Source organism: Micromys minutus (genome assembly GCF_963924665.1).
Source record: "Micromys minutus genome assembly, chromosome: 5".
Taxonomy (NCBI): domain Eukaryota; kingdom Metazoa; phylum Chordata; class Mammalia; order Rodentia; family Muridae; genus Micromys; species Micromys minutus.
In genome coordinates, this window is record NC_137974.1 from 78,344,870 (window position 1) to 78,367,349 (window position 22,480).

General features: G+C 48.8%; 2 protein-coding genes across 10 annotated transcripts in view; one reads left to right on the forward strand and one right to left on the reverse strand.

Moving 5' to 3' along the window:
- Positions 1 to 969, reverse strand: part of KANSL3 (KAT8 regulatory NSL complex subunit 3) — a 32,719-nt gene extending 31,750 nt beyond the window's left edge. For 5 of the 9 annotated variants that reach the window (XM_080917109.1, XM_080917107.1, XM_080917108.1 and 2 more), the window contains exon 1: positions 45 to 868. The gene's annotated coding sequence lies outside the window, so the exon portion shown is untranslated. Of the gene's footprint in view, positions 1 to 44; positions 869 to 901 lie in introns of those variants that run through there. The other 4 variants (XM_080917103.1, XM_080917105.1, XM_080917104.1 and 1 more) reach the window with 3 other exon arrangements.
- Positions 970 to 2,955: 1,986 nt separating this feature from the next.
- FER1L5 (fer-1 like family member 5) overlaps positions 2,956 to 22,480 on the forward strand; it is a gene marked incomplete at both ends in the record, with an annotated part of 49,271 nt that continues 29,746 nt past the window's right edge. Inside the window, 19 exons of the mRNA XM_080917478.1 lie at positions 2,956 to 3,040; positions 4,780 to 4,832; positions 5,550 to 5,641; positions 6,195 to 6,303; positions 7,665 to 7,719; positions 8,584 to 8,693; positions 9,101 to 9,229; positions 10,177 to 10,239; positions 11,055 to 11,105; positions 13,338 to 13,368; positions 13,752 to 13,867; positions 14,106 to 14,226; positions 14,851 to 14,900; positions 16,459 to 16,527; positions 17,620 to 17,663; positions 17,762 to 17,844; positions 18,190 to 18,284; positions 19,396 to 19,524; positions 21,015 to 21,192. Of these exons, the coding sequence (XP_080773604.1) occupies positions 2,956 to 3,040; positions 4,780 to 4,832; positions 5,550 to 5,641; positions 6,195 to 6,303; positions 7,665 to 7,719; positions 8,584 to 8,693; positions 9,101 to 9,229; positions 10,177 to 10,239; positions 11,055 to 11,105; positions 13,338 to 13,368; positions 13,752 to 13,867; positions 14,106 to 14,226; positions 14,851 to 14,900; positions 16,459 to 16,527; positions 17,620 to 17,663; positions 17,762 to 17,844; positions 18,190 to 18,284; positions 19,396 to 19,524; positions 21,015 to 21,192 (1,663 nt within the window). The remainder of the gene's footprint in view (positions 3,041 to 4,779; positions 4,833 to 5,549; positions 5,642 to 6,194; positions 6,304 to 7,664; positions 7,720 to 8,583; positions 8,694 to 9,100; positions 9,230 to 10,176; positions 10,240 to 11,054; positions 11,106 to 13,337; positions 13,369 to 13,751; positions 13,868 to 14,105; positions 14,227 to 14,850; positions 14,901 to 16,458; positions 16,528 to 17,619; positions 17,664 to 17,761; positions 17,845 to 18,189; positions 18,285 to 19,395; positions 19,525 to 21,014; positions 21,193 to 22,480) is intronic.

Below are 22,480 nucleotides of genomic sequence, written 5' to 3' on the forward strand. Positions count from 1 at the left end.
CAAAAACATGACTTTTGCAAGCGCCAAGGTGTGTGGTGACGCACCCTTTTAATCCCAGCACTGGGCAGGCTGGAGCAGACGGGCCTCTGGGAGATCGAGGACAGCCTGGTCTACAGAGTGGGTTCCAGGACATCAGAGCAACACAGTAAAAAATCCCGTCTCAAAACAAAAACAAACAAACAAACAAAAAAAAGACTTAAATTTGCTGGACAATTTTCTTCCTGGGTGGTAAAGGTTTTTGTAAACCAGAGGGATCACAAACATGAATTCTTCAAAGGTGCCTACTTTCCATCCCCCTAAAGAGAACTGCGTAGGGATGATCGGCTCGAACGCCCCCAGCACAACAGGCAACCACCGCGGGCCTCCAGGGAACTGAATGCAGCCCAGAGCTCCAGGCTTCATCGTTTTGGGCTGAGGTCAAGGGGACAATCCTAAGGCCACGCTCCACCAAAGGTCTACACCGACCTCATGGTACACCGGAGTTTTGAGAAGAGAACAACCAGAGCCCGCCCACTGCCCGGCCGGGCCCTCGGGAGGCCTCTCCACCTTCGCCCTCCCTCGGCGAGGCGCCGGCTCCTCCTAGAGGTTCCCGACACGGAACCGCAAAAACCTCAAAACGGCCCACCCGGGCGGCACGGCGGCGGCCCGGGCGACTCGGCCAAGGTCAGCCCGAGTTCCAGGCGAGGAGGAGCCGCCCGGCCCCGCCTCCCCTCCCGGGGCCCTCCTCGGCCCCGCGCCTCCGCCGCCCAAGCGCCGAATCGGCCTCCCGCGCCCCGCCCGGTCCGCGCCTCCAGCCCGGGCCCCGCAGGCCCGCGGAGCCCCGAGGGCTTCTCCGAGGCCGCCGCCCGCCGCCTGGAACCCCACGGGCCGCCACCCGCGCCGGGGCAGCCCCGCGTCTCACCCGCAGTCGTCGGCCGCGCGCTCGCCCGAGCCGGACCCCAGTGCGCGTGCGCCTTACCGCCCGGCGCCGCGGGCTCTAAGGAAAACGAGGAAGTGGATCGCTCTCCCGGAACCGCGCGACGGCGAGCGGCAAAGCCCGGAGCGGATCCGCCCCCGCGACCTGGCTAGCCTTGTGGGGAGCGCCGAAAGCGCACAGGACTCCCGGGCAGAAAGGTCCTCCTCCCTCAGCGTTTTCTGTGAAGAAAGTGCGGGCAAAGAGCAAGGTCGTTCAGACAACCAGAGAGATAGGAAGAGGAGGAGAGGGAGAGAAAACTTTGCAGTGTTGGGAAATAATTCTAGGACTCTGTGGGGTTTAAATGAAGAGAAAATGGGGAGAGCTCAGACTAGGATGAGTAGAAGATGAGGTAGAGGACGGATGTAAGGTTCAGCTTTTAGGTGCCTGGCTCAGCAGATCCCAGCAAGTAACGCTTCTGCCTTTTTCTCATCCCGTCCAAATACCTAACTAAGCCCTGCCCACCTGTCAAGAGCTCAACTGATTGCAATTGATGGCAATTGCTATGAGCTACCCCACCTCCATGCTTTCGAACTCTGTTGTTGGTTGTTTTTATTTATTCTTTTATGGAAGGGAAGGTGAGACGGGGTCCTATGTTTCTCAGACCGGGCTCAAACTAGCTATGCACCCAGAGAAGACTTTGAATTTTGTTGTTGATTCGGTTCGATTTTTGTTTTGTTTTTTATTTTATTTATTGGAATAAACTGTAGGCCAGGCTAACCTTGAACTCAGAGATCTGCCTGCTTTTGCGCATGCCTACTATTTCCTGGTTGACCTTGAACTTCTGATCCTTCTGCCCTTCCTTTCAAGTGCTGGGATTATAGGCCTATACCACCATGCCTAGCTTCGAGCACAATGTTTTAAATTTCGGCTTGAATAGAGTAGAGTATCAGGAAAATTAAGCAACGACAAGAGGTTTCTAAGTGTGCAAGGATGGAAAATTAATTCAAGGGGTGTTTCTGGCAGTTCATGACTGTTACATCCACAAAGTCTTTGCTTCCTTGGTTCTGAGCACACAAAGTGCACTTTTGCACGGCCCTGTGCCCTATAGCTACAATGCCAACAGATGCTTTGGAAAACCCCTTGGCCCAGACTTTAGACTATTGTATGTTCTCAGTTGCAGCGTTTTTGCTGTAGACACAAAGTTTCCTGCTCTTACAGAAATCTGATAGCTTTATTACAGAAAAACAAAGGCTCAACATTTTCCTGTCTTTCAGAATGTATCAAAGTAGCATTTCATTGGATTGTGATAGAATGCTTGGTTTTAGAAATTGACATCTGAATGGCTGACTTGAGCTTCATAAAACAATCGTTAAATGAATTTTAGCTTGGGATCAGGACAGACTGTCCAACCATTTCTGAGAATGCTTCTGCCATTTTGTAGCATGCCTTTATATAAAGTAGCTTTCCTAGCATTAATTATTATAAAATCAAAATACCCATCACCTCAGAGGCAAGAGGATCAGGAATTCAAGAACAGCCTCGGCTATATAGTGAGTTCAGAACTAGGGGTACATGAGACCCTATCCCCCAGATAAAAAAAAAATCAAACAAAAGGAAAAAGAACACCAGATGTTTTGCTTCTCCATTAGAAAGCCCTCCACTGAGGCACCATTGATTTCCCTGTATATAGATTTTGATGGCCTCATTTCTTGTATTTTCTCATCTGAAGTGCATGACTTTGCCAATAATTCGTTCCAGACAGAAGAGAATTCTGTGCCTGGTGTTGAACTCAAAAGGACAGCAACAGAAAAAAAGCAAGGAGGCATCCTCAAAGCAGCGAGGTCATTTGTCTGAGGGCTTCGAGCCACTAGTTTTATCTACACTCTGCCATACGACCTTCATCTCTTCCGGAGATTCTCTTTGGAACAAAGAACCACTCATCTCTGTGATGTTTCTCTTGTTGCTAAGCTCCACTCACCCTGTGAATCTGGGCTAGACAAGCTCCAAGGATGGAGAGGTAGCCCTGGGTAGAGAAAGAGGAGCGGAAACCAGTGTTCAAGATGCTGAGGGTTGTTGTGGAGTCAGCCACAATTAACCCTCCCCTCAGCCCCACACCCAAAGCCTGCGTAACTGTCTACTTCAGAGGTGAGAACTCGGTTTCAAAAGGCTACGAGGAGCCCTGCTAGGTATCACATGGTCAACTCCACTATAAGGATATTAACCTTCCTGTGCAACACAATTGGGAGGTAGATTGTTTCTTTCAAAACCTGTTACCAAGCACCTAGCATCTTGGGAATGAGAAAATTAAGTCCATAGAAACAAAGGCAGTACTGCCGGCCCTCCGTATCTGTGGGCCCTGTGTCTGAGACTTAGAGTCAAAACTATTTAAGGGCAGGCAAGATGGCCCAGCAAGTAAAGCAAATATCATTCCTATACTCCATTGGCCAGAATGAATCACAGCCCCACATGGCTTTGAGACTCGGGGTAACATGTCCTAGGAAAGAAAGGGAAATGAAAAGAGTTACCTGCTACATATGTGTAGGAGGCCTAGGTCCAGTCCATGCATGCTTTTAGTTGGTAATTTAGTCTCTTTGAGCCCCATGGGCCCTGTTTACTTGACTCTATAGGTTTTCTTACAGTATCCTTGGCATGTCCTGCTCCCTCAGTCCTTACCTCCAACTCTTCCACAACATTCCCAAGCTCCTTCTAATGTTTGGCTGTGGATCTCTGCATCTGTTTCCATCAACTGCTGGATGAAGCCTCTCAGAGGACAGTTATGCTAGACTCCTGTCTGCAAGCATAGCAAAGTATCGTTAATAGTGTCAGGGGTCTCAACTTGGGCCAGTCATTGGTTGGCCGTTCCCTCAATCTCTGCTCCATCTTTATCCCTGCACATCTATCTTGCAGGAAGGACACATTTTTCAATAGAAGGTTTTGTGGCAGATGTGCTGCTTGGTCTTCATGTGGGTCCCCTAACAATTGAAGTGGGGGCTCTCTCTGACTCTGTTGCCTGACTTTGGATCCCAGTCCCCTAGCTGGGCTGCCTTGTCTGGCCTCAGTGGGGGAGGATACACTTAGTCCTGTTGCAACTTGATGTGCCAGGCAGGGCAGGTGGTACCCTAGGGAGGCTTCCCTGCCTTGAGGAGAAGGGGGAGGGGATAATGGGAGAAAGGGCTTAATGGGGGAAAGGGGTTTATAAAGGGGACTGGGAGGAGGGGGCTGCAATCAAGATGTAAATTAATTAATTAATGAAAAAGAAAAGAAAATGGTGATAATTTTGAAATGCCTGAAAAAAAAAAAAAGAAACTGTACTGGCTGGTTTTGTGTCAACTTGACACAAGCTGGAGTTAATCACAGAGAAAGGAGCCTCAGTTGGGGAAATGCCTCCATGAGATCCAGCTATAAGGCATTTTCTCAACTAGTGATCAGGGGGGGAAGGCCCAGCCCATTGTGGGTGGAGCCATCCCTGGCCCAGCCCATTGTGGGTGGTGCCATCCCCGGGCTGGTAGACCTGGGTTCTGTAAGAAAGCAGGCTGAGTAAGCCAGGGGAAGCAAGCCAGTAAGTGACATCCCTCCAATGGCCTCTGCATCATGCTCCTGCTTCCTGACCTGCTTGAGTTCCAGTCCTAACTTCCTTCTGTGATAAACAGCAATGTGAAAGTGTAAGCTGAATAAACCATTTTCTCCCCAACTTGCTTCTTGGTCATGATGCTTTGTACAGGAATACAAACCCTGACTAAGACAGAAACCACAGATGCTATGTTATGGCTGTCAACATAGACTTGACTTTTAGGGTCCTCCACCATTCTAGGTCTTGACCCCATTCAAACCCAGACACCGAAATACTTCCCCTGACTCATCCCAGCCCCTTGGTGTCTTTGCAGAGATGAAGAAGAGAACTCATGTCGAGGAAGGAAACAACCCCATATGGAATGAGGTAGACACATGTGGCAATCCTGGGAGAAACATGAACACCTCCAAGAGCAAAGGGTCAGGGTCAGGCACGAACCAGGTGCCAGGGGTCTAAGGAACTCCAAGGAGTCTCACCTGGGTTTCTTAAGACTGAAGCAACTTAGCCTAGGTTACCCTCTAATCTGACAGGGCTGCAGAAGTCACAGCTGTTCTTGATCTTTCTCTCTTGCCTCTGGACACAACACCACAGCATGGTCCATCCACTGACCCACTGACACCATTCTCATAGCCCAAAAATCCTGAAGCATAGACAAGGCTCCTTGTGCAGCATCCTCTTTTCTTTTGGTCACTCATTGTCTCACCTGACAGTCACTCAACCCTTAATATGCCCAGGAAGCTTCAGCACAGGCACACATGTGGGATGTCCCACACGTGGAAGGAGGGTAGCAAGTGCAATCTCCTTAGGAAAGCAGAGACAATAGAAACTCCTATGGTCCAGCCCCTCCCTAGACTTGCCTCACTTCCTAGAAGGGTGGATGACAAGGAAGAAGTAAGATGTTGCCCAGCATGGTATCCCACACTCCTGTGACTGAGGTAGGAAGATGGCTGAGCTCCAAGCTAACCTGGCCCTACCTAATGAGTTCCAGGCCAGCCAGAAGACATAATAAAACCCTGTCTCAAAATACCCAATTTCGAAATAAAATAAGAATCGAAAATACTGATCGTTTCCTGTACCCCATAGACCCTAATCTGGCACCTCTGGAATCAGCCACTGGAAAATGACTCCTTCCTGAAAGTCATACTTCAGGATTCAGGTTCTCAAAAGAAAGAAAGGTAAGGCAGAAAGAGACAGGAGGAACCAGGCTCATTGACCAAAGCAGCCGCTCACTGCTAACCTCAGATGAACAGCCAGCACCCCTGCCACACAGTCAAGGAAAATTGGGGGGCAGTATTAAAGGAGAACCAAGAGAATGAAGATGGCTAGAATGCAGACTTGGGTACCACCAGCGACTCTCTCCTGAAGCCACAGTTCTTGAATGTCTGCCCAATCCTCTGGTCAAAACCCAATTTTAGTATCCATCTCAGACTCCCTTTGGGAGTAAACTCATAGCACACCATGGGCCTTTTTCAGCACACAGAATCTGATTGGTCCATCTTGGACAGGTGCCCACCATCCTTGATCCAATGATATAGTTTTTTTGGGGGGATTTCCCAAACAGCATCTCATAGTGTGGAGAGACCTTACCCTGACCGGTCCTGGTGGATGCTCTGATCACCTGGACTCTTTAGGCTGTGGGGGAAAGTCATCCCCAGGACACAGCCTGGGACACAGGAGAAACCCTCTACCCTGCCTGGGAATCTCACACCTGTCTCTTGCCTCCCCCAGCTTCATTGGCCTGGCTACTGTCCTGCTCAAGCAGCTGGCGCAAAGACCAAACAAAGTCCTTTTTGTGAGGAACCTGACCCTGCTCAACCATTCCATGAAGCCCACTGATGTGAGTCAGGCACCAGGAAACCCAGGCAGGAGGAACATGGGCTGCTGGTGTAGCTGAACTTCTCATTCCAGGAGCACCCAAATGCTCCACCACAAAGGAGTCCTTTGCATCCTGGGAGGGCCTGTCACACTGCTGTCATCTCCTGGTCCCCTTCACACCATCCATTTCCCATCCACTCTTCTATCGCCCCAGGAGTCAGTCCCTATGCTAGACGCTGGGATTCTAGGCTGAATCTTGGCAGGCAGCGAGGAATGGGAAAGCTTCAGTGTGCCCCGACTCAAGGCTGCTGCTTTTGAAAAACCAGACAGGCTCACCCAAGCGATTGGTTTGAAATTTATATTTGGCTTTCCCTGGTTGGAAAAGCCTATGAGCTAGAAACCTAACAACCTGAGTTCCACCCCAGGCCCCACATGGTGGTAGAAGGATGCTGACCATCATAAGCTATCCTCTGACCGCCACACTTGCACCTTGACACCTGCTCCCCTCACCCTACACAACATACATAAGCAGAATTTAGGTCAGCTGTTTATCAATCCCTGCCACTGGGAGCTGACAGTCACTGTTTGGCTCCTTGGCTTGTTATTAGAGATGGTGGATTGATTTCCTAGAGTCTGGCATAGGGCAGGCTGGCCTTCTGGACTGGTGGCCACAGCGAGAATCCTGTTATATGTGGTGTGGTCATGACACATCCAGTCTCTCAGAAGTACATGAGTTTGTCTCCACTCATCAGGAGTGGCAGGTCCCCCTACAGAAGGGAATGAAGAGAAGCCAGGTTTGGGCAGGGCAGGCTGGATTGGTACAGGGTGGAGGTGTAGACAGAACAGGAGCCAGAGGCGAAGGGGCTTGTGGTATGTGCTGCTAAGACTTGTTTTTATCATTTAAACAGGTAGTAGGTATTCAGTAGGCAATCCTGAGGAATTATCTAAAGATGAGTGGGTGGGTGAGGAGTTTTGGAAGGAAGGATGTCAGTTAGGAGGTACTGATGGGAGTTTTCCTAGATCAGGAGACATTCAAATTGCCATGGGTGGACACCCTAGTTAGCATCATGGTTCAGGACTGGTCCTGAGTCCTGGGTCCCTCTTCTCAGCAGCCTCCTGGGTCTTCTGTCATTCATATCATTATAAATCAGTTATCTTCCAAGTCCCCTTCATTGTAACCCATTACTATCTCTCCATCAGTCCATGGCTGCAAACACACACACAGAAATACACGCACACATGTACACACACACACACACACACAGTGTATAGCCCTGTCCCATGGAGGAGGAGTCATGTACCCAGCCAGACTAGAAAGGCTGGTGCTGTAACCTATTAAGGGTTTCAAGACCTGGCTTCCAAGTCCCTGCCTTTGCTTTGCAGTGTACTGTCACCCTACGGGTGGCCCAAATATACGACAAGGAAACCAAGATGACAGGTATGTCTTTTCCTAGGGTATTACCAAGCATATCTGAATGGGCTCTTTGGGACCTTTGAGACCCAGTCCTTATATTTTTGGTTGTGAGCCTGGCCTTTAACGGCTGAGCCATCTTTCCAGCTGGACCAAAAGACTATGGCCAAATAAGGGTCCCTGGAAGTTTTATGAGTCAGATCATCATCCATCTGGCTAATGATACCGTTTTAGTTTGATTTCTATTTCTCTGACAAACACTAGGACCAACAGCAAGTTGGGGAAGAAAGGGTTAATTTCATCTTATATCTTGCAATCCCCCGTAAAGAGAAGTCAGGTCAGGAGCTCAAGATGGGTACCTAGAGGTAGAAACTGAAGCACAGACCATGGAGGAGTGCTGCTTACTGGCTTGCTCCCCATGGTCGCTCATCTAGTGCAGGACCACTTGCCCAGAGGTGAAACCAACATAGTGGGCTGGGCCCTCCTACAGGAACTGTTAAGGAAAATTCCCCCATAGGCTTGCTTAAGGGCAAACTGATGGGGACAATCTCTCAATTAAGTTCTCTCGTCCCAGATGACTCTAGGTTGTGTTAAGTTGACCAAAACTAGCCAGCACAGCCATCCATCTCTAATACTAATCTCTGGACATAAAACTTCTCTTAATAGGGCCAGAAAGACATAAGGATGACCATTTTCAAGAGCCCTGATATGTGAAGAGCAGGGCCCAAGGATCTCTTAGAAGAACCCATGAGCTTGTTTGGGGGGCGGGGAAGACATGTGCTTTGTCAGGGTCAGGGTTTTAGTCGGGAGTAGGTCATAGAGGTCAGAGTGATTGAAAGGGGGAAAGGCTTAAAAACCTTCTAAACTGTCCACCCTGGATGTTTTCCTTAGACAAAGAGGAGCTCCTGGGCTCAACTGTAAATGAAATAACCCAGAAGAAACAAATGGTCCCTGGTTTCCCCATGACCAGGGCTCTGGCTTCCAAGCCTCAACACTTTCAGGTGAGAAACTAGAAAGGGGGGCTGGAGAGATGGCTCAGCAGTTAAGAAGTTAAGAGCACTGACTGCTCTTCCAGAGGTCTTGAGTTCAATTCCCAGCAACCACATTGTGGCTCACAACCATCTGTAATGGGATCTGACGCCCTCTTCTGGTGTGTCTGAAGACAGCGACAGTGTGCACTCACATAAATAAATCTGTGAGAGAGAGAGAAAAAGAGAGAGAGAGAAGATAGAAAGTCCCATGTGCTGCAGGGTTTGGGGTCCTTATGGTGGCTGCCCAGACCCTTGATAACACAAGCCTTCTCCTTAATATTCAGCTCCTCAGCCTCCCCCCATATGTTCTCTCTATCTGTAGTGAGGAGGGAAATCCATGTTCCCATGATCATGTCTCCTGGGTGTCCTCTCTGTAGGTTCGGCTGAAGGTGTTTGAAGCCCGACAGCTCCTGGGCAACAACATCAAACCTGTAGTAAAGATAAACATCGCAGGTCAGCAGTATCTCACTCGGATCAAGATGGGAAACAATCCTTTCTTCAATGAGGTAAGCTGAACAAGCCATGTAGGGCAGGGGAGCCAGCCAGGAGCTGGCCATTCCTTGGAAGCAGCTGGCAAGCTTGTTTCCCAAGTGGACTGTCTGTAAGCTACAAGCGTTTATTGAGCACCTACTACACACCAAGTATTATGCCCAGTGTCGGACAAATAGGATGGGCTGATTTTGAGAATTCTGCACTTTGAGGATCTAGTGGTCTGATGGCAACACAGCACATGAGCCCACAAACAATTCCAGTGGGCAAACAGGTCTGGAGAGCACTGTTAGGGGGGAAAGCAACCCCAGTTCATGCACATCTCTTCACTGCTGAGCCCCAGTAGCATGGTGTCAGGGACACAGAAGGTACTGGTGAAGTGGAGAGGACCCAGGGAAGGCTCCAAAAACTATGAGGAAAGAATTTAGCAGAGGATAGAGAGGACAACAGAGAAAGGTAATTCAAAGACTTGGATTTTTTGATCCAAAAACAAAGAACCAGTTTTGATTTTTTTTTTTTTAATATGCCAAACTGTCGCTGAAGGGTGTGTCTGGGAGTGCGCAGTGCAGATTAGGGTCCCATCACAGCGCTTGACAGCCATGGAGGACTTAAGTCCAAGGGTGACAGGGCAAAGAAGGTTCTAGCTGATGCAGAGAAGGGTGGAGTGGACTGGCAGAGCTATCCAGGAAGAGCACAAGGCTCAGATAGCCATTCTGGAGCAGCGAGTCGGTTCGAACGGCTAAGTTCCCTATAGAGGCCCTGGGCAGAACACCCCCCCACCCCGGGAGCCTAGGAATCCTCTGGTCCTGGGGAGTGTGTGGGTGGTCATAAGCAGAGAGTCACTGACATGGGCATGTAGTGAGGGAGAGGGGAGAGGAGAGAGTACAAGAAGCCTACTATCCCAAAGCTTGGATAAAGAAATGGAAGGAACTGTCTACCCCACCCCCGATTCTCTCTGCTCCAGATATTCTTCCAGAATTTCCATGAGGTTCCTGCCAAGTTCTTTGAGGAGAACATCCTAATCGAGGTAAGGGTCAAACTGGTCTCCAGCTAAACAGGACCACTTTCTTGTCCTACCTCAATATCAGAAAACACTCTGAGTTGGAGTCACTTGTCTGGCGGTCTCCAGGGCAGCATCTCTAACACTTTCTTTCCCCTTTGTGGTCCAGACACATCGTTCATTCCTTCGTTCATTCATTCAACCAGTACTATTAGAGGTTGCCAACTGGCAGGGCCAAGCTACATGCTTGAGTGAACAAGGAAGCCAAATTCCCTTGTCACCAGAGTGACATACCCCATTCCCCAACAAGAGGGAGCCAGGGACAGTGGTGATATTCATCCAGTGCCTTCTGGGTGGGTGTCCAGCATGGGGCCTCGGGGAACTGGGAAGCTTTTCCCCTATGGCCATTTTCATGTTCTTGGGCACAGAACAGAGTAGAAACAACCAGAACAATATGCACTAAAAAGAATCAGTTGTAACAGCTTACTTTGGGACAAGCGAATTGATCTCTCTCATCAATATCCTCATCAATGAGATTAAATTTAAAATATGAACCTCACAAGGTTCCTCTGAGAACGACCTAAGAAAAATGATATGCAAGTGCCAGCCATTAGAAAGCCCTCAGTGAGGTGGGTGTGGTGGCCTACACCTGGGCCCCGCCCCCCACCAACCCCCCCTCCAGCTCAAGAGGTGGGGGCAGGAGTGTCTAGAGTCCGAGGTCATTATTGGCTACACAGTGAGTTTGAGGCCAGCTCCCCTGATATATCCTTGCAATTGCTTCCACAGAGGGTGGGGGTGGTTGGCATTGTGAGTGATAAGATCTTTCTGGAAACTCCCTGCAGGTCGTGGACTCTGCGGCACCAAGATCTAAAGCAGAGATTGGGAGATTCCAAGTGAGCTCTGATGGAGGAGGAGGCTGGGAAAACTATTACGGATCCCATCTGCATTTCACACAGACCCACGTGTGGGTCTCAGCTGTGGGATGCCAATAGCAACAGTAAAAATACCTCCCATAACACTGTGCCCAGCCTGTGGGAGCACCATGAGGGTTAAAGTGTGTCAGGCTCAGATAAGGACTGTTACCCACTGTCATGTACTGTGGACACTGGACTTCCATTCATGGACCCCAGAAGGTCACCCCAAATGCTGAAGAACTCCAGAAAGAGATTGATGCCTTTGGGGACAGAGTGAGGGGAAAGATATTCTGCGACATAGCCCAAGCCGACCAAGAACTCATTATGTAGTTCAGGCTGGCTTTAAATTCATGGCCATCCTCCTGCCTCAGCCTCCCAATTGCTGCAATGACAGACATGAGCCACCATGCCCACCTTAGTATTTGTATTTAATTTTAAGGTTTTAACTTTGAAGATGAAGGGTTTTATCTATTTTCATTTTGTGTGTTTGTGTGTGTATGTGTGTGCATGAATGCACATACATGTGCCATAGTATAAAAGTCACAGTGTGTGTGAGGTAAGAGGGCAATTTTTGGAGGTTTGTTCTTTCTATCATTAGATCAGGGAATGAAAGTCAGACTTCAGGCTTACACAGCAGCACCTTTACATGCCGAGCCACTCCTGTAGAACTCCGTAGAAGAAAATGGAAGGACCCCAATATAGCTAAATGATGTGTGTCCATGACCAAAAATCACAAGTTTCTGTTTTAATGAAGTCTAGGACTGGGGATGTAGCTTGGAACTAAAAGACTTGTCTGGCATGCGCAGTGTCCTGGTTCAGTCTCCCACACTAGGAATAAGGGAGAGGGAAAAGCCATTTTAGTAAAGTTCAATGTATCTAGTTTCTTATGGGTTGTACATTGTGTGTGCTCATTCATGTGTGTGTGTGTGTGTGTGTGTGTGTGTGTGTGTGTGTATGTCTTTGTGTGTGTCTGTGTATGTATGTATGTGGTGTGTGTATGTGTGTACACGTGTGTGTATCTGTGTGTATGTAGTATGTGTGCATGTGTGTATGTGTCTCTGTGTGTATCTGTGTGTGTATGTATGTGTGTGCATGTATGTGTCTCTGTGTGTATCTGTGCATGTATCTGTGTGTGTGTATGTGGTGTGTGTGTATGTGTGTGTGTGTGTATTTGTGTGTATGGGTGTGTGTACATGTTGCTAGGGATTGAACCCAGTGCATTCTATAAGTTTGTAAGCTGGGAAAGTGTTCTAGTCTAGTCTAGCTTATACTTTTTGCTTGTTTTTATTGTGTGTGTGTGTGTGTGTAAGAAGCTTTTGCGTATCTAATCCAAGCTGGTGAGTGAGTCTGAAAGCAGGCCTATTATGCAGTCTTGCTATTGATGAGAACCTGGGCACTGGTCCTATTCACACCGCTTCTCCTGTAGCATCTCAGGCCTAGGCTAATGCCCTCTCCCAGGAGGAGAAAGGAAAGCCACCTATAGTCTCTGCCAGAGACCACTTGATGGTCCTCATCCCCTAGCATAGGGAAAGGGAAGAGATTTTCAGCACAGGCCACCTCTTTGACAAGCTGTTAAGTCTTTGGGAACTCACTAGTCTCCCCTATATCGGGAAAATGTCCTTCCATGTTTTCCTGCAGAACTCAGACTAATCTGACTCTCAAGCCAGTGGCCACTGGGTGAGGCGGAATTGCAAATCTTGGTTTTGGTTTGTGCTACACAGCTTCCCCTTGCTAGACCAGATACTGGTAATATTCAGCATAAAATGGGAAAGAGTTTATTTTGGCTCTCAGTTACAGATGTTAGTCCCCTTGCTTTGGGCCCGTGGTAGCACACATATTAAAAAGTACAACAGAACAAATGGAAGACATGTAAACAGGGAAGAATGGGCTTCCCAAATCCCCTTCTAAACAGTGCTGACCAGTAATTCACAACCCTCCCACTGAGCCCCAGCTCCTAAAGACTCCACCATCCCCACACGGCCTTTACTGCATGGTGCTTTGGGGGACATTTAAGATCCAAGCTTACTGGGCATGGTAGCTGATGCCTTTAATCCCAGCATAGGGAGGTGGATCTCTTGTGAGTACAAAGCCAGCCTGGTCTAGGTTGTATGATCTGTGACAGACAGAGTTATACAGTGAAACCCTGTCTAAAAATAAAAACAACAAAACCCAAGCTAGAACTAATCTTTATTTTACTCTTATCTTTTTCAGACAGACATTGGGTTTATCTACCATTCCCCAGGTAGGTGACAGATGTTGCAAACATTTGAGACTTCTGGGGAAAAGTGGGCCAGGAGTCAAAATCCCTCAGAATCCCCAGAAAATGGGAAGGAGATGTCACAAAGTATTTGTCTGCTTGAAAACACTTACTTTATGGTAAATTTTATCATGACTTGTACTAATAGCATTTTTCTCTGAAAAGATCAACCCACTGGGGGATGGGGGAGACAAATGCTCAATTCATATTGAACTCTTCTTTTGTTCTTCTCTACCATTGGATGAGAGTCTGTGCATGTGAGACATTGCCTGCCCTGTTTCCCCTGGAAACAAAGTCTGTTTAAGGAGAGAGACAGAGACATACAGACAGACAGATTGGAGGATCTCACATTGGCTCTGCCTCCCCAGGTCATACACTCCTAAGGAAATGGTTAGGCCTCTGCCAACGGAGTAAGACCAGCAGTGGAGTTAGAGGCTACTTGAAAGTCACCATCTGTGCCCTCGGTGTGGGGGATCAGGCGCTGGTGAGGCTGCCACCCCCTTCCCAGTCCCCAGTAATATTTCTCACATAGCTGCTTCCCCAGGAACCTCTGAGCCTTCCAAGTGGCCACTGGTCTACACCATCTTTGTTTGGCACATCTTAGAGGGGCTGTCCGCTCTCTGTGCATCAAGTTGGAAAGTCGGAAAGTCAAAAGTGGGTGAGCTTGGCTGTGCACTCCCTGCCTCTGACTCTGACCCTGTCCAATTCTCTGGCATCTGCAGGTAGATCAAAAGCTGCCCTATGAGGGTGATGCCCAGGTCCAGATCTTCAAGTCAACACAAGTTCCAGTCAGCCTGGCTTACTTACAGTTCTTCATCTACTGTGCAGAGGACCTCCATTTCAGTGAGAGCCTGTGGGAAGGGAGGGGGAAACTCCATGGCTTCTTGTGACAGGCACCTCAGACCCATACCAGATTTCCTTTTTTTTTTTTTTTTTAATATCAATTTAAGATTTGGAATAGGGGATGAGCAACACTGAAATCACAATTGTTTCTTTTCTCAGTTTTTATGAGACAGAATTCCTCTTTGTAGCCCATGCTGCCCCCAAAACTTGCTTCGTAGACCAGGCTGGCCTTGAACTCTGCTCGCCTCTGCCTCCCGCCTGCTGAGATTGAAGGTGTGAGCCACCACTGCCTGGCATATAATTCCCACAGATAGATTTTCAAGGCTCCAGGCCATTGACTTGGTTTTGGTGTCTAGATGCAGACTTGGGCATCTCTAAGACACCCTGCACACACACACACACACACACACACACACACACAAGAGGGGGGGGGGCGTGGAGGAAGATGTACATACTCTGGAACCATTGTGCCATTGTGTAAAATGGAAGCCAAGCTAAAGGGGGTGGGGTAGTGGCAGATTAAAAGTTGTTCAGTTCCCCATTTCCTTTTTCTGACCCCTCCACCAAAAAAAAAAAAAAAAAAAAAAAATGCATCTTAGAAGTCCTTTTAACCTCCTGTCCTAGGGAAACAGTCAGCCACTCCTGCGTTGGAGGTGGAACTAATTGGGGACAAGGTAGGTACAGAAAGTGTGTGAGACCCAGAGACAGTGGCACCTAGGAAAAGCACTGCATAGGAAGACAGAGGGCCGGAGAGCACCATCCTAGTCTGAGGCCAGCCTGGTCTACATATAATAAGTTCCAGACCAGCCAGGGCTACATAGTGATACTTTGCCTCAATAAAACACAATATAGGGCAGGAGAGATGGCTCAGGGGTTAAGAGCACTGACTGCTTTTCCAGAGGTCCTGAGTTCAGTTCCCAGCAACCACATGATGGCTCACAACCATCTGTAATGGGATCCGATGCTCTCTTCTGTTGTGTCTGAAGCATACCTATAATAAATAAATAAATAAATAAATAAATAAATAAATAAATAAATAAATAAATCTTTTAAAATTATTTTAAAAAATACAATACAAGTAAAATGTATGCTAAGCATATGATACGTAGTGCATGCCTGTAACCTCAGCACTTTGGAGAGAGAGGAAGACCAGGAGTTGGAGGCTAGCCTTGACTATATGAGACCTGCCTCCATTTTAAAGGGGTGGGAGAAGGGCTTCTACTGACACCAGTCATGTTTTTTGGCCATTTTTTCTATTGGAATTGATCTAACAAAATCTTTGTATGTGCCTCATGTAACAGAGTTGGCAGTCCTTTCTGGGAAGCGGGAAGATCACGGTCAATGCCAGGATAGAGCCTGATAAATAACAAGTTCTAGACCAGTCGGGGCTATTTAGTGGAACCCTGCCTCAAATCAAGATAAAGCTAGGGCTGGCTTCCAGAGGACTTAGGTTCCTTACCAGCATCAGCATGGTGGTTCACAAGCATCTGTAACTCCAGTTCCAGTGGTGCACTAACACTTTTTATTGACCTATTCTGGCTCAGGGAATCATGGGATGCACAGACATACATGCAGGCAAAACACCCATAAGAAAGTAAGGTAAAGAACACCACCTGTCTTAGGGTTTTAGAGCTGTGAACAGACACCATGACCAAAGCAACTTTTACGAACGACAACATTTAATTGGGGTTGACTTACAGGTTCAGAGGTTCAGTCCATTATCATTAAGGCAGGAACATGGCAGTATCCAGGCAGGCATGGTGCAGGAGGAGCTGAGAGTTCTACATCTTCATCAGAAGGCTGCTCGTAGAAGACTGAGTTCCAGGCAGCTAGGATGAGGGTCTTAAGACCACACCCACAGGTTTACACCTTCCAATAGTGTCACTCCCTGGGCAGAGCACATACAAACCATCACCCCCCCCAAAAAAAAAAACACATAAAAGAAAATCAAGAAATTACACATCCCCAGCATGTGTAAAGCTGTGGGTTTTCAGTCCCCAACACTGCTAAAAATAAAAAAGGCACAGGGGCAGTCATTTTAAGATAGTTAAAGGAATGGAGCTGGGGCTCTTGAGAAATTATTGTCCAAAGATAACTTTAGCTCAAGGGTTAGGAATTAGCCCATTCATCTAGGCACTGCAGGAAGCAGACTGGACAGGGAGGTGGGAAGGGAAGGCCAATAGCAGGAGGAAGAAACAGCCCAGTACTGACTGACCCTTCGGATGTTCTCAGCTCAGGACACATCCACAGAGCCCATCCGACAACCCAATATGGAACCAAATCCTCACCTTCCAGATTCAGGTATGGCTGCTCCTTCACACCTTCCCTCCATTTGTATCATTCAAAAGGGAAATTCTGGTGTTGGGGTTGGTGTGGATGGAGGCTGGGATGAACTGAGCATAGCAAAAGAGGCTTTGCCTGGTAGGAAACACCAGGCTGGGGATATGCTACTCAGTCTAGTAGAGAACAGTCAGGGGCCACCCAACTTAATTCTATAGATTTAGATATGTCCTTTCACCTACACAAAGAAAGAAATCAGGGATGGGCTAGAGACATGGCTTAACAGTCAAGAACACAAGATGACCTACAGAGCCAAGTAACCTGGTTCCACAGGGCTCATAGAGACTGAACTGTCAACCAAAGAGCATGCATGGACTGTACCTAGGCCCCACACACATATGTAACAAATGTGACGCTTGGTCTTCATGTGGGTCCCCCAAAAAGAGCACACGTTGCTCTTACAGAGGACCTGGGTTCAGTTCCCAGGGCACCCATGGCATTCTAGATGTGCCAAGGGAGAATGCATGTGCCAAGGACACAAAGAACAACTTGAGGGAGTTGTCTGTTCCCAGAGGTTGAGCTCAGGTCATTGCGCCTGCACTCCAACCCACTCAGCCATCTCGCCAGCCCCAGTCCTGAAATTTAAACAAGCTGGGGTCCATGCTAATATCAAGAATACAAGACAGGGGCTGGAGAGAGAGCTCTGTCGTTAAGAACTCTTGTCCCTGTTGCAGAGGACCCAAGTTCAGCTTCAAATACCTATGTGGAGGCTCACAACAGCATGTAACTTCAGTTTCAGGATATCCAGTGCCTTCTTCAGACATACAAGTGGTGTACTTACACAGACACAGGCAAACACTCATCTATACAAAATAAATCTTACAAACCAAATGAACACAATGCACTGTTATATCATTTCAGGGCCTTACCAGCAGCCCCTGTATATGGGAAGTCTGGGAGCCCAAAGTGCCCAAGCACAGTGATAAATTTGGCTCATTTGCAATTGAATAGGGACTGAGGTAGGCCTTCCCAACTGCTTGCAAGGTCCCCTGAGGACCATGCCACACTAGTGCACCTTCACTGTTCCCTCCCCCCTCCCCATCTTCCTTACAGCTGCCCTGCCTCTCTAGCTACATCAAGTTCAGAGTCATGGACTGGTAAGCAAAGGGACTAGAGGCCAACCATGCTCTGGGGATAAAGAGGCAGAGCTGGGCCGAAGTGGGGGGAGAGGTTCAGCCTGCAGTTTGTTTCCCAGTTCCAAACAGAGTTGCCAGGATGAGATTGGGTCGGCCAGCTTGTGCCTCAGCCAGATCTCATCTACCGGGGAGGAGATCCAAGGCAAGCAAACCCTGGGACCCCTTCCTTCCTGGGACCCCTTCCTTCCTGGGACCCCTTCCTTCCTGGGACCCCTCCCTTCCTGGGACCCCTTCCTTCCTGGGACCCCTCCCTTCCTGGGACCCCTTCCTTCCTGGGACCCCTCCCTTCCTGGGACCCCTTCCTTCCTGGGACCCCTCCCTTCCTGGGACCCCTTCCTTCCTGGGACCCCTCCCTTCCTGGGACCCCTTCCTTCCTGGGACCCCTTCCTTTCTGGGATCCCTCCCTTCCTGGGAACCCTCCCTTCCTGGGATCCCTCCCTTCGCACCTCTCCCACCTGAGCCCCTGAGTGTGTTTTATCTCTTCCAGGGATGTACTCTGGCTTCCTGCCCTGCTTTGGCCCCAGCTTCCTGACTCTCCGAGGGGGTGAAAAGCCCCCTTTCAGGACCACTGAGGAAGGCACTGTAAGTTTTCCCTGTCAGCTTGGGGGGAGGGCAGTAGATGTAAGGTTGTCTGTGAGTGAAGTACCGGAGGATTAGCAATGTCCAGAGAGGACCCTGCCTGGCCTCTGTCTGCTTCCTTCCAGAGGAAGATAGGCATGGGTGTATAAACATCCATGAATACAGAATCCCAAGCTGAGGTACCAGAAAAGGACAAATGGGATGCTTTAGCTGGTCACTGAAGAACAGTTAAGATGAAACCTTTGGTAGGCTTCCCACAGGTAGGAAAACAGGGTTGTTCACGATTGTCAATTAGTGCTGACAACCCAACTCAAGTTGGCTTGATCGAGAAGGGAGCAAGAGCAATCCGGAGGCTGGTGCAGGAAGATCATGAGTCTGAAGCCAGCCAGACTGCACAGCAGTGTCTTATCTTTAAAAGGGGGGAGGTGGGGCTGGCAAGATGGCTCAACCAGTAAAGATGCTTCTTGCTACTATACCTGTGACCTGCGTCCAATCCTGGAAGCCACACAGTGGAAGGAGAGAGCCACCTCTGAGCAGTTGTCCTCTGTTCCCCACTCTCATGCCTTGGCACACCCCATACCCTCAACACCTAAAAAAAGTGTGGGGCTGCTTAATAAGGCTGGAAGGGAGTTTGTGAGAGGAGCCCTGAGTTGTCACAGCTTTGTCTCCTGCTCCATGTCACCCCAATGGCTCCTCAGCCTCTGTCTGCTGCCAGTTAGCTCTTCCTGGAAATTCGCCCATAAGGCCAGGAGATCCCCCTAGTTGGCCTTTTCTGGGCCTTCGTTGTTCCTCTTGGACCAATTATTTTCAGCACAGAGGTAGAACATACATTGACTGACCAGACTGGGAAGCCTCCCTCTGGTGAGGGGTTACCATCCCCTCCAACCTCCAAACATTTGTATAGTTCAAGTTCCTCCAGGTCAGCCGGCAGAATGAACTCATGAACAAGAGGGAGGCAGCCTGGGATTCTTTAGCAGGGCTGTGGGTGGAGCCACCCCAAGCAGACTGTCCCTGGATAGTCTTGCCTTTGCTGTGTGGGTTCCAGGGAGATCTGTTTACTTCTTTTGGGGGGGGGGGGATGGAGGGTGTCATCCCTTTCTCTCTGTTGCTCTAGTGCATCCGTGATGCTGTTAGGGATGGTTTAGCTTACCGTGGCCGAATCTTTGTGGAGCTAGTCACCAAGATCAAGTCTCAGCAGGACTCTGTGATAAAGGACCTGTCTAAGGAAGTGATCCAGGTGGAGGTAATCACAGGAGACAAGTAACCCAGGAGAAGAAGGGTTTCTCTGTATCCCCCAGATCTACTGTGGCGGGGGTGGGGGGAGCATTTCTGACACTGCAAGAGACACTGGCTACCAATCTGTTGGTCAGTCTACTGGAGTATTCCCTAAGCATTTTCCAGGGCTTTCATGCTGAGCCGAATCCCCAGTGGTCAGGGACCCTGCAAACTCAGAGACCATGTCCAGAGTAAAGAAGACAAAAGTGAGGCTGGCTACTCTAAGTTCCTGCTCAATATTCAGTCTTGAAAGACGGCATGGTCAACAATGTCTGCCACCAAGATGGGCTCCCTGAATAAAGAAAGGAATATGGGAGGTGACAGATCCCGGTCTCTGTTGTGAGATTCAGAGACAGACACATAGCTCAGCCTGGAACCCGCTGGCTACATAGGCAGTGATAAGCACATCACAACTGGATCTGTGGTCTTGGGAGCAATGGCCGGGGAAGGGGAAGGGGACTGAATGGAGCTGAGAACCGAGGGTGGACCCTAACATGGCACTACAGCTAAGAGGGGGGGAGAGGAAAAGAAAGCAGAGACCTTGAGTGTGTGTGTGTGTGTGTGTGTGTGTGTGTGTGTGTGTTGTGTGTATGTGTGTGTGCGTGTGTGTGTGTGTGTGTGTGTATGTGTGTGTTTGTGTGTATGTGTGTGTATGTGTGCGTGTGTGTGTGTGTGTGTTTGTGTGTGTGTGTGTGTGTGTGTGTGTAAGAGAAATAGACAGAGAGAGGTGGGGGAGACAGAGAGAGGAGAACAGAGACAGGTAGAGACAGGTAGACATAGAGACACAGAGAGACAGAAGTGGAGAGACAGAGAGGAGAACAGAGACAGGTAAACATGGAGAGACACAGACAAACATACACACACACAGGGGAGAAGGGAGTTGGGGGAGGGAAGAGGCAGGGCAGGAGAGAGACAGACTGAAGGTCCTGGTGGTTGTGGTAGCTCCTATCTGTGATCCTGTGACTCAGAAGGCTGAAGCAGCTGCCATGAACTCAATGCCAGCCTGGACTATACAATGAGACCGACTTAAAAGATGAAGAAAGTGAAAGGAGAAAAGAAAGAACGAAAAGGGAAGGGAGAGAGTGGGAGAAGGGGAAAGGAGGGAGGGGAAAGAGAGTAGAAGGGAAGGGAGGGAGGGGAGGGAGGAGACAGCACAGATGTTGGCAATAGAACATGTGGGCAGAGGACCCAGGCTAGTGAATGGCATGGCAGAACAGACGTAATCAGGGGACAGTTGGTAGCTGAGGCAGTAGTGGAAAGAGGCAGTCTTTCTGGATAAGGGAGAGTGACTTGAAAGCCACCAAGAACAAGGTGTGTGTGTGTGTGTGTGTGTGTGTGTGTGTTCATTTCACAGTGACGTACAGAACACTTTAGGAAAAAACAGTCCCCTGCCTGTCAGGATAGCCTTACTCATCCTGGACATACTGAGGGTGTGTGTGTTTGTGGTTAATATTTTAGATGCTGCAGTATCGCCAAAAGTATGGGCTGTGCGTCGTCTTCCTCTCCTGTACCATGATGCCCAAATTTAAGGACCTGATTCAATTCGAGGTCAGCATGGGCCACTATGGGAACAAGATGGATCCAAACTACAAGCCTCTTGTGTCCACCACACAGCACAGTCCCGTGATCTACGACGGTAACTGTCAGATTCAAGCAGAAACTGAGGCAGCCCATGTGTATGTGAGGCTCTTCCAAGGGAATTGGCTCATAGAACATTCCTGAATATTTCCAGTTGTTTTTAGGTAGGGTCTCACTATGCAGTCCAGACTGGCCTTGATCTCATGGTCCCCCTACCTCAGGCTGCAAAGCACCACACCTGATCACTTGACACAGATTTCACACACTACCATGATGAAGGTGGTGAAGTCACCTGCCAGACATTGCATAACTGGGGGGTGGTGACATCTAGAATAGAAAACCACAAGCCATCCCGTTACCTACTGGTCATCTGTCTATTCTTTATCCATCTCTCTGTTCAGTTTATTTCTGCATGCAGTGTCCATGCACATGTATGAGCTTGTGTGTGCATTTGCAGAGGCCAAAGGAGGATGTTGAATGTCCTGTTCTGTCACTCCATCTCACTCTTCTCTTACTGTACCTGGGTTGAGCCTGGTGGCCAGCAATCCTCAGTAGTCCCCTGTCTACACCATGCACAGCACGACCCCCACTCGGATCTCCATAGGTGTGCAGCAAGCACTTACCCATGAACCATCTCTCCAGGCCCCAGTCCATCCACTCTCCCAGACACCCCATCCATTTATCCACCCATCTATCCATCCATCTATCCATCCATCTATCCATCCATCTATCCATCCATCCATCCATCCATCTATCCATCCATCCATCCATCCATCCATCCACCCATCTATCCATCCATCCACCCATCTATCCATCCATCCATCCATCTATCCATTCATCCATCCACCCATCTATCCATCCATCCATCCATCCATCCATCCATCCATCCATCCTCTCGTCCAATGTGAACTAGTTGGGAACCTTATCTGTCCACTACAGTCCCTGTGCCAACAGCATCAGCATGTTAAAAAGGCAGATTTTAACCCCATTTCACACCTATAAATAACAAAAGAATCTATGAATAGAGCCTAGCACACTGTTAGGGCCCACAGGTGATGTGGGTTCATGTTAAGTTTGAAAGCTCCTGACTAGTCTCCCCTCCCCCTTTGTCAGCTTTGCCATCTCAGCACCCATAAGGATGCTTTCTGTGGGCACCACTTCCCTACCTACACTTTTAAAGAAAAGCTCCGTTGAGATCTAGCTCCCTTAACTTATAATTTGCCCTTTCGAAGCATACAATCGCATGGATTTTAGGATTTTCACAGTTATGCAACCGTTACCACAGCCCATTTTAGAATGCTTTCCTCTCTCCCCCCCCAAAAAAAACCCTTAGCCCCCCTTCTTGC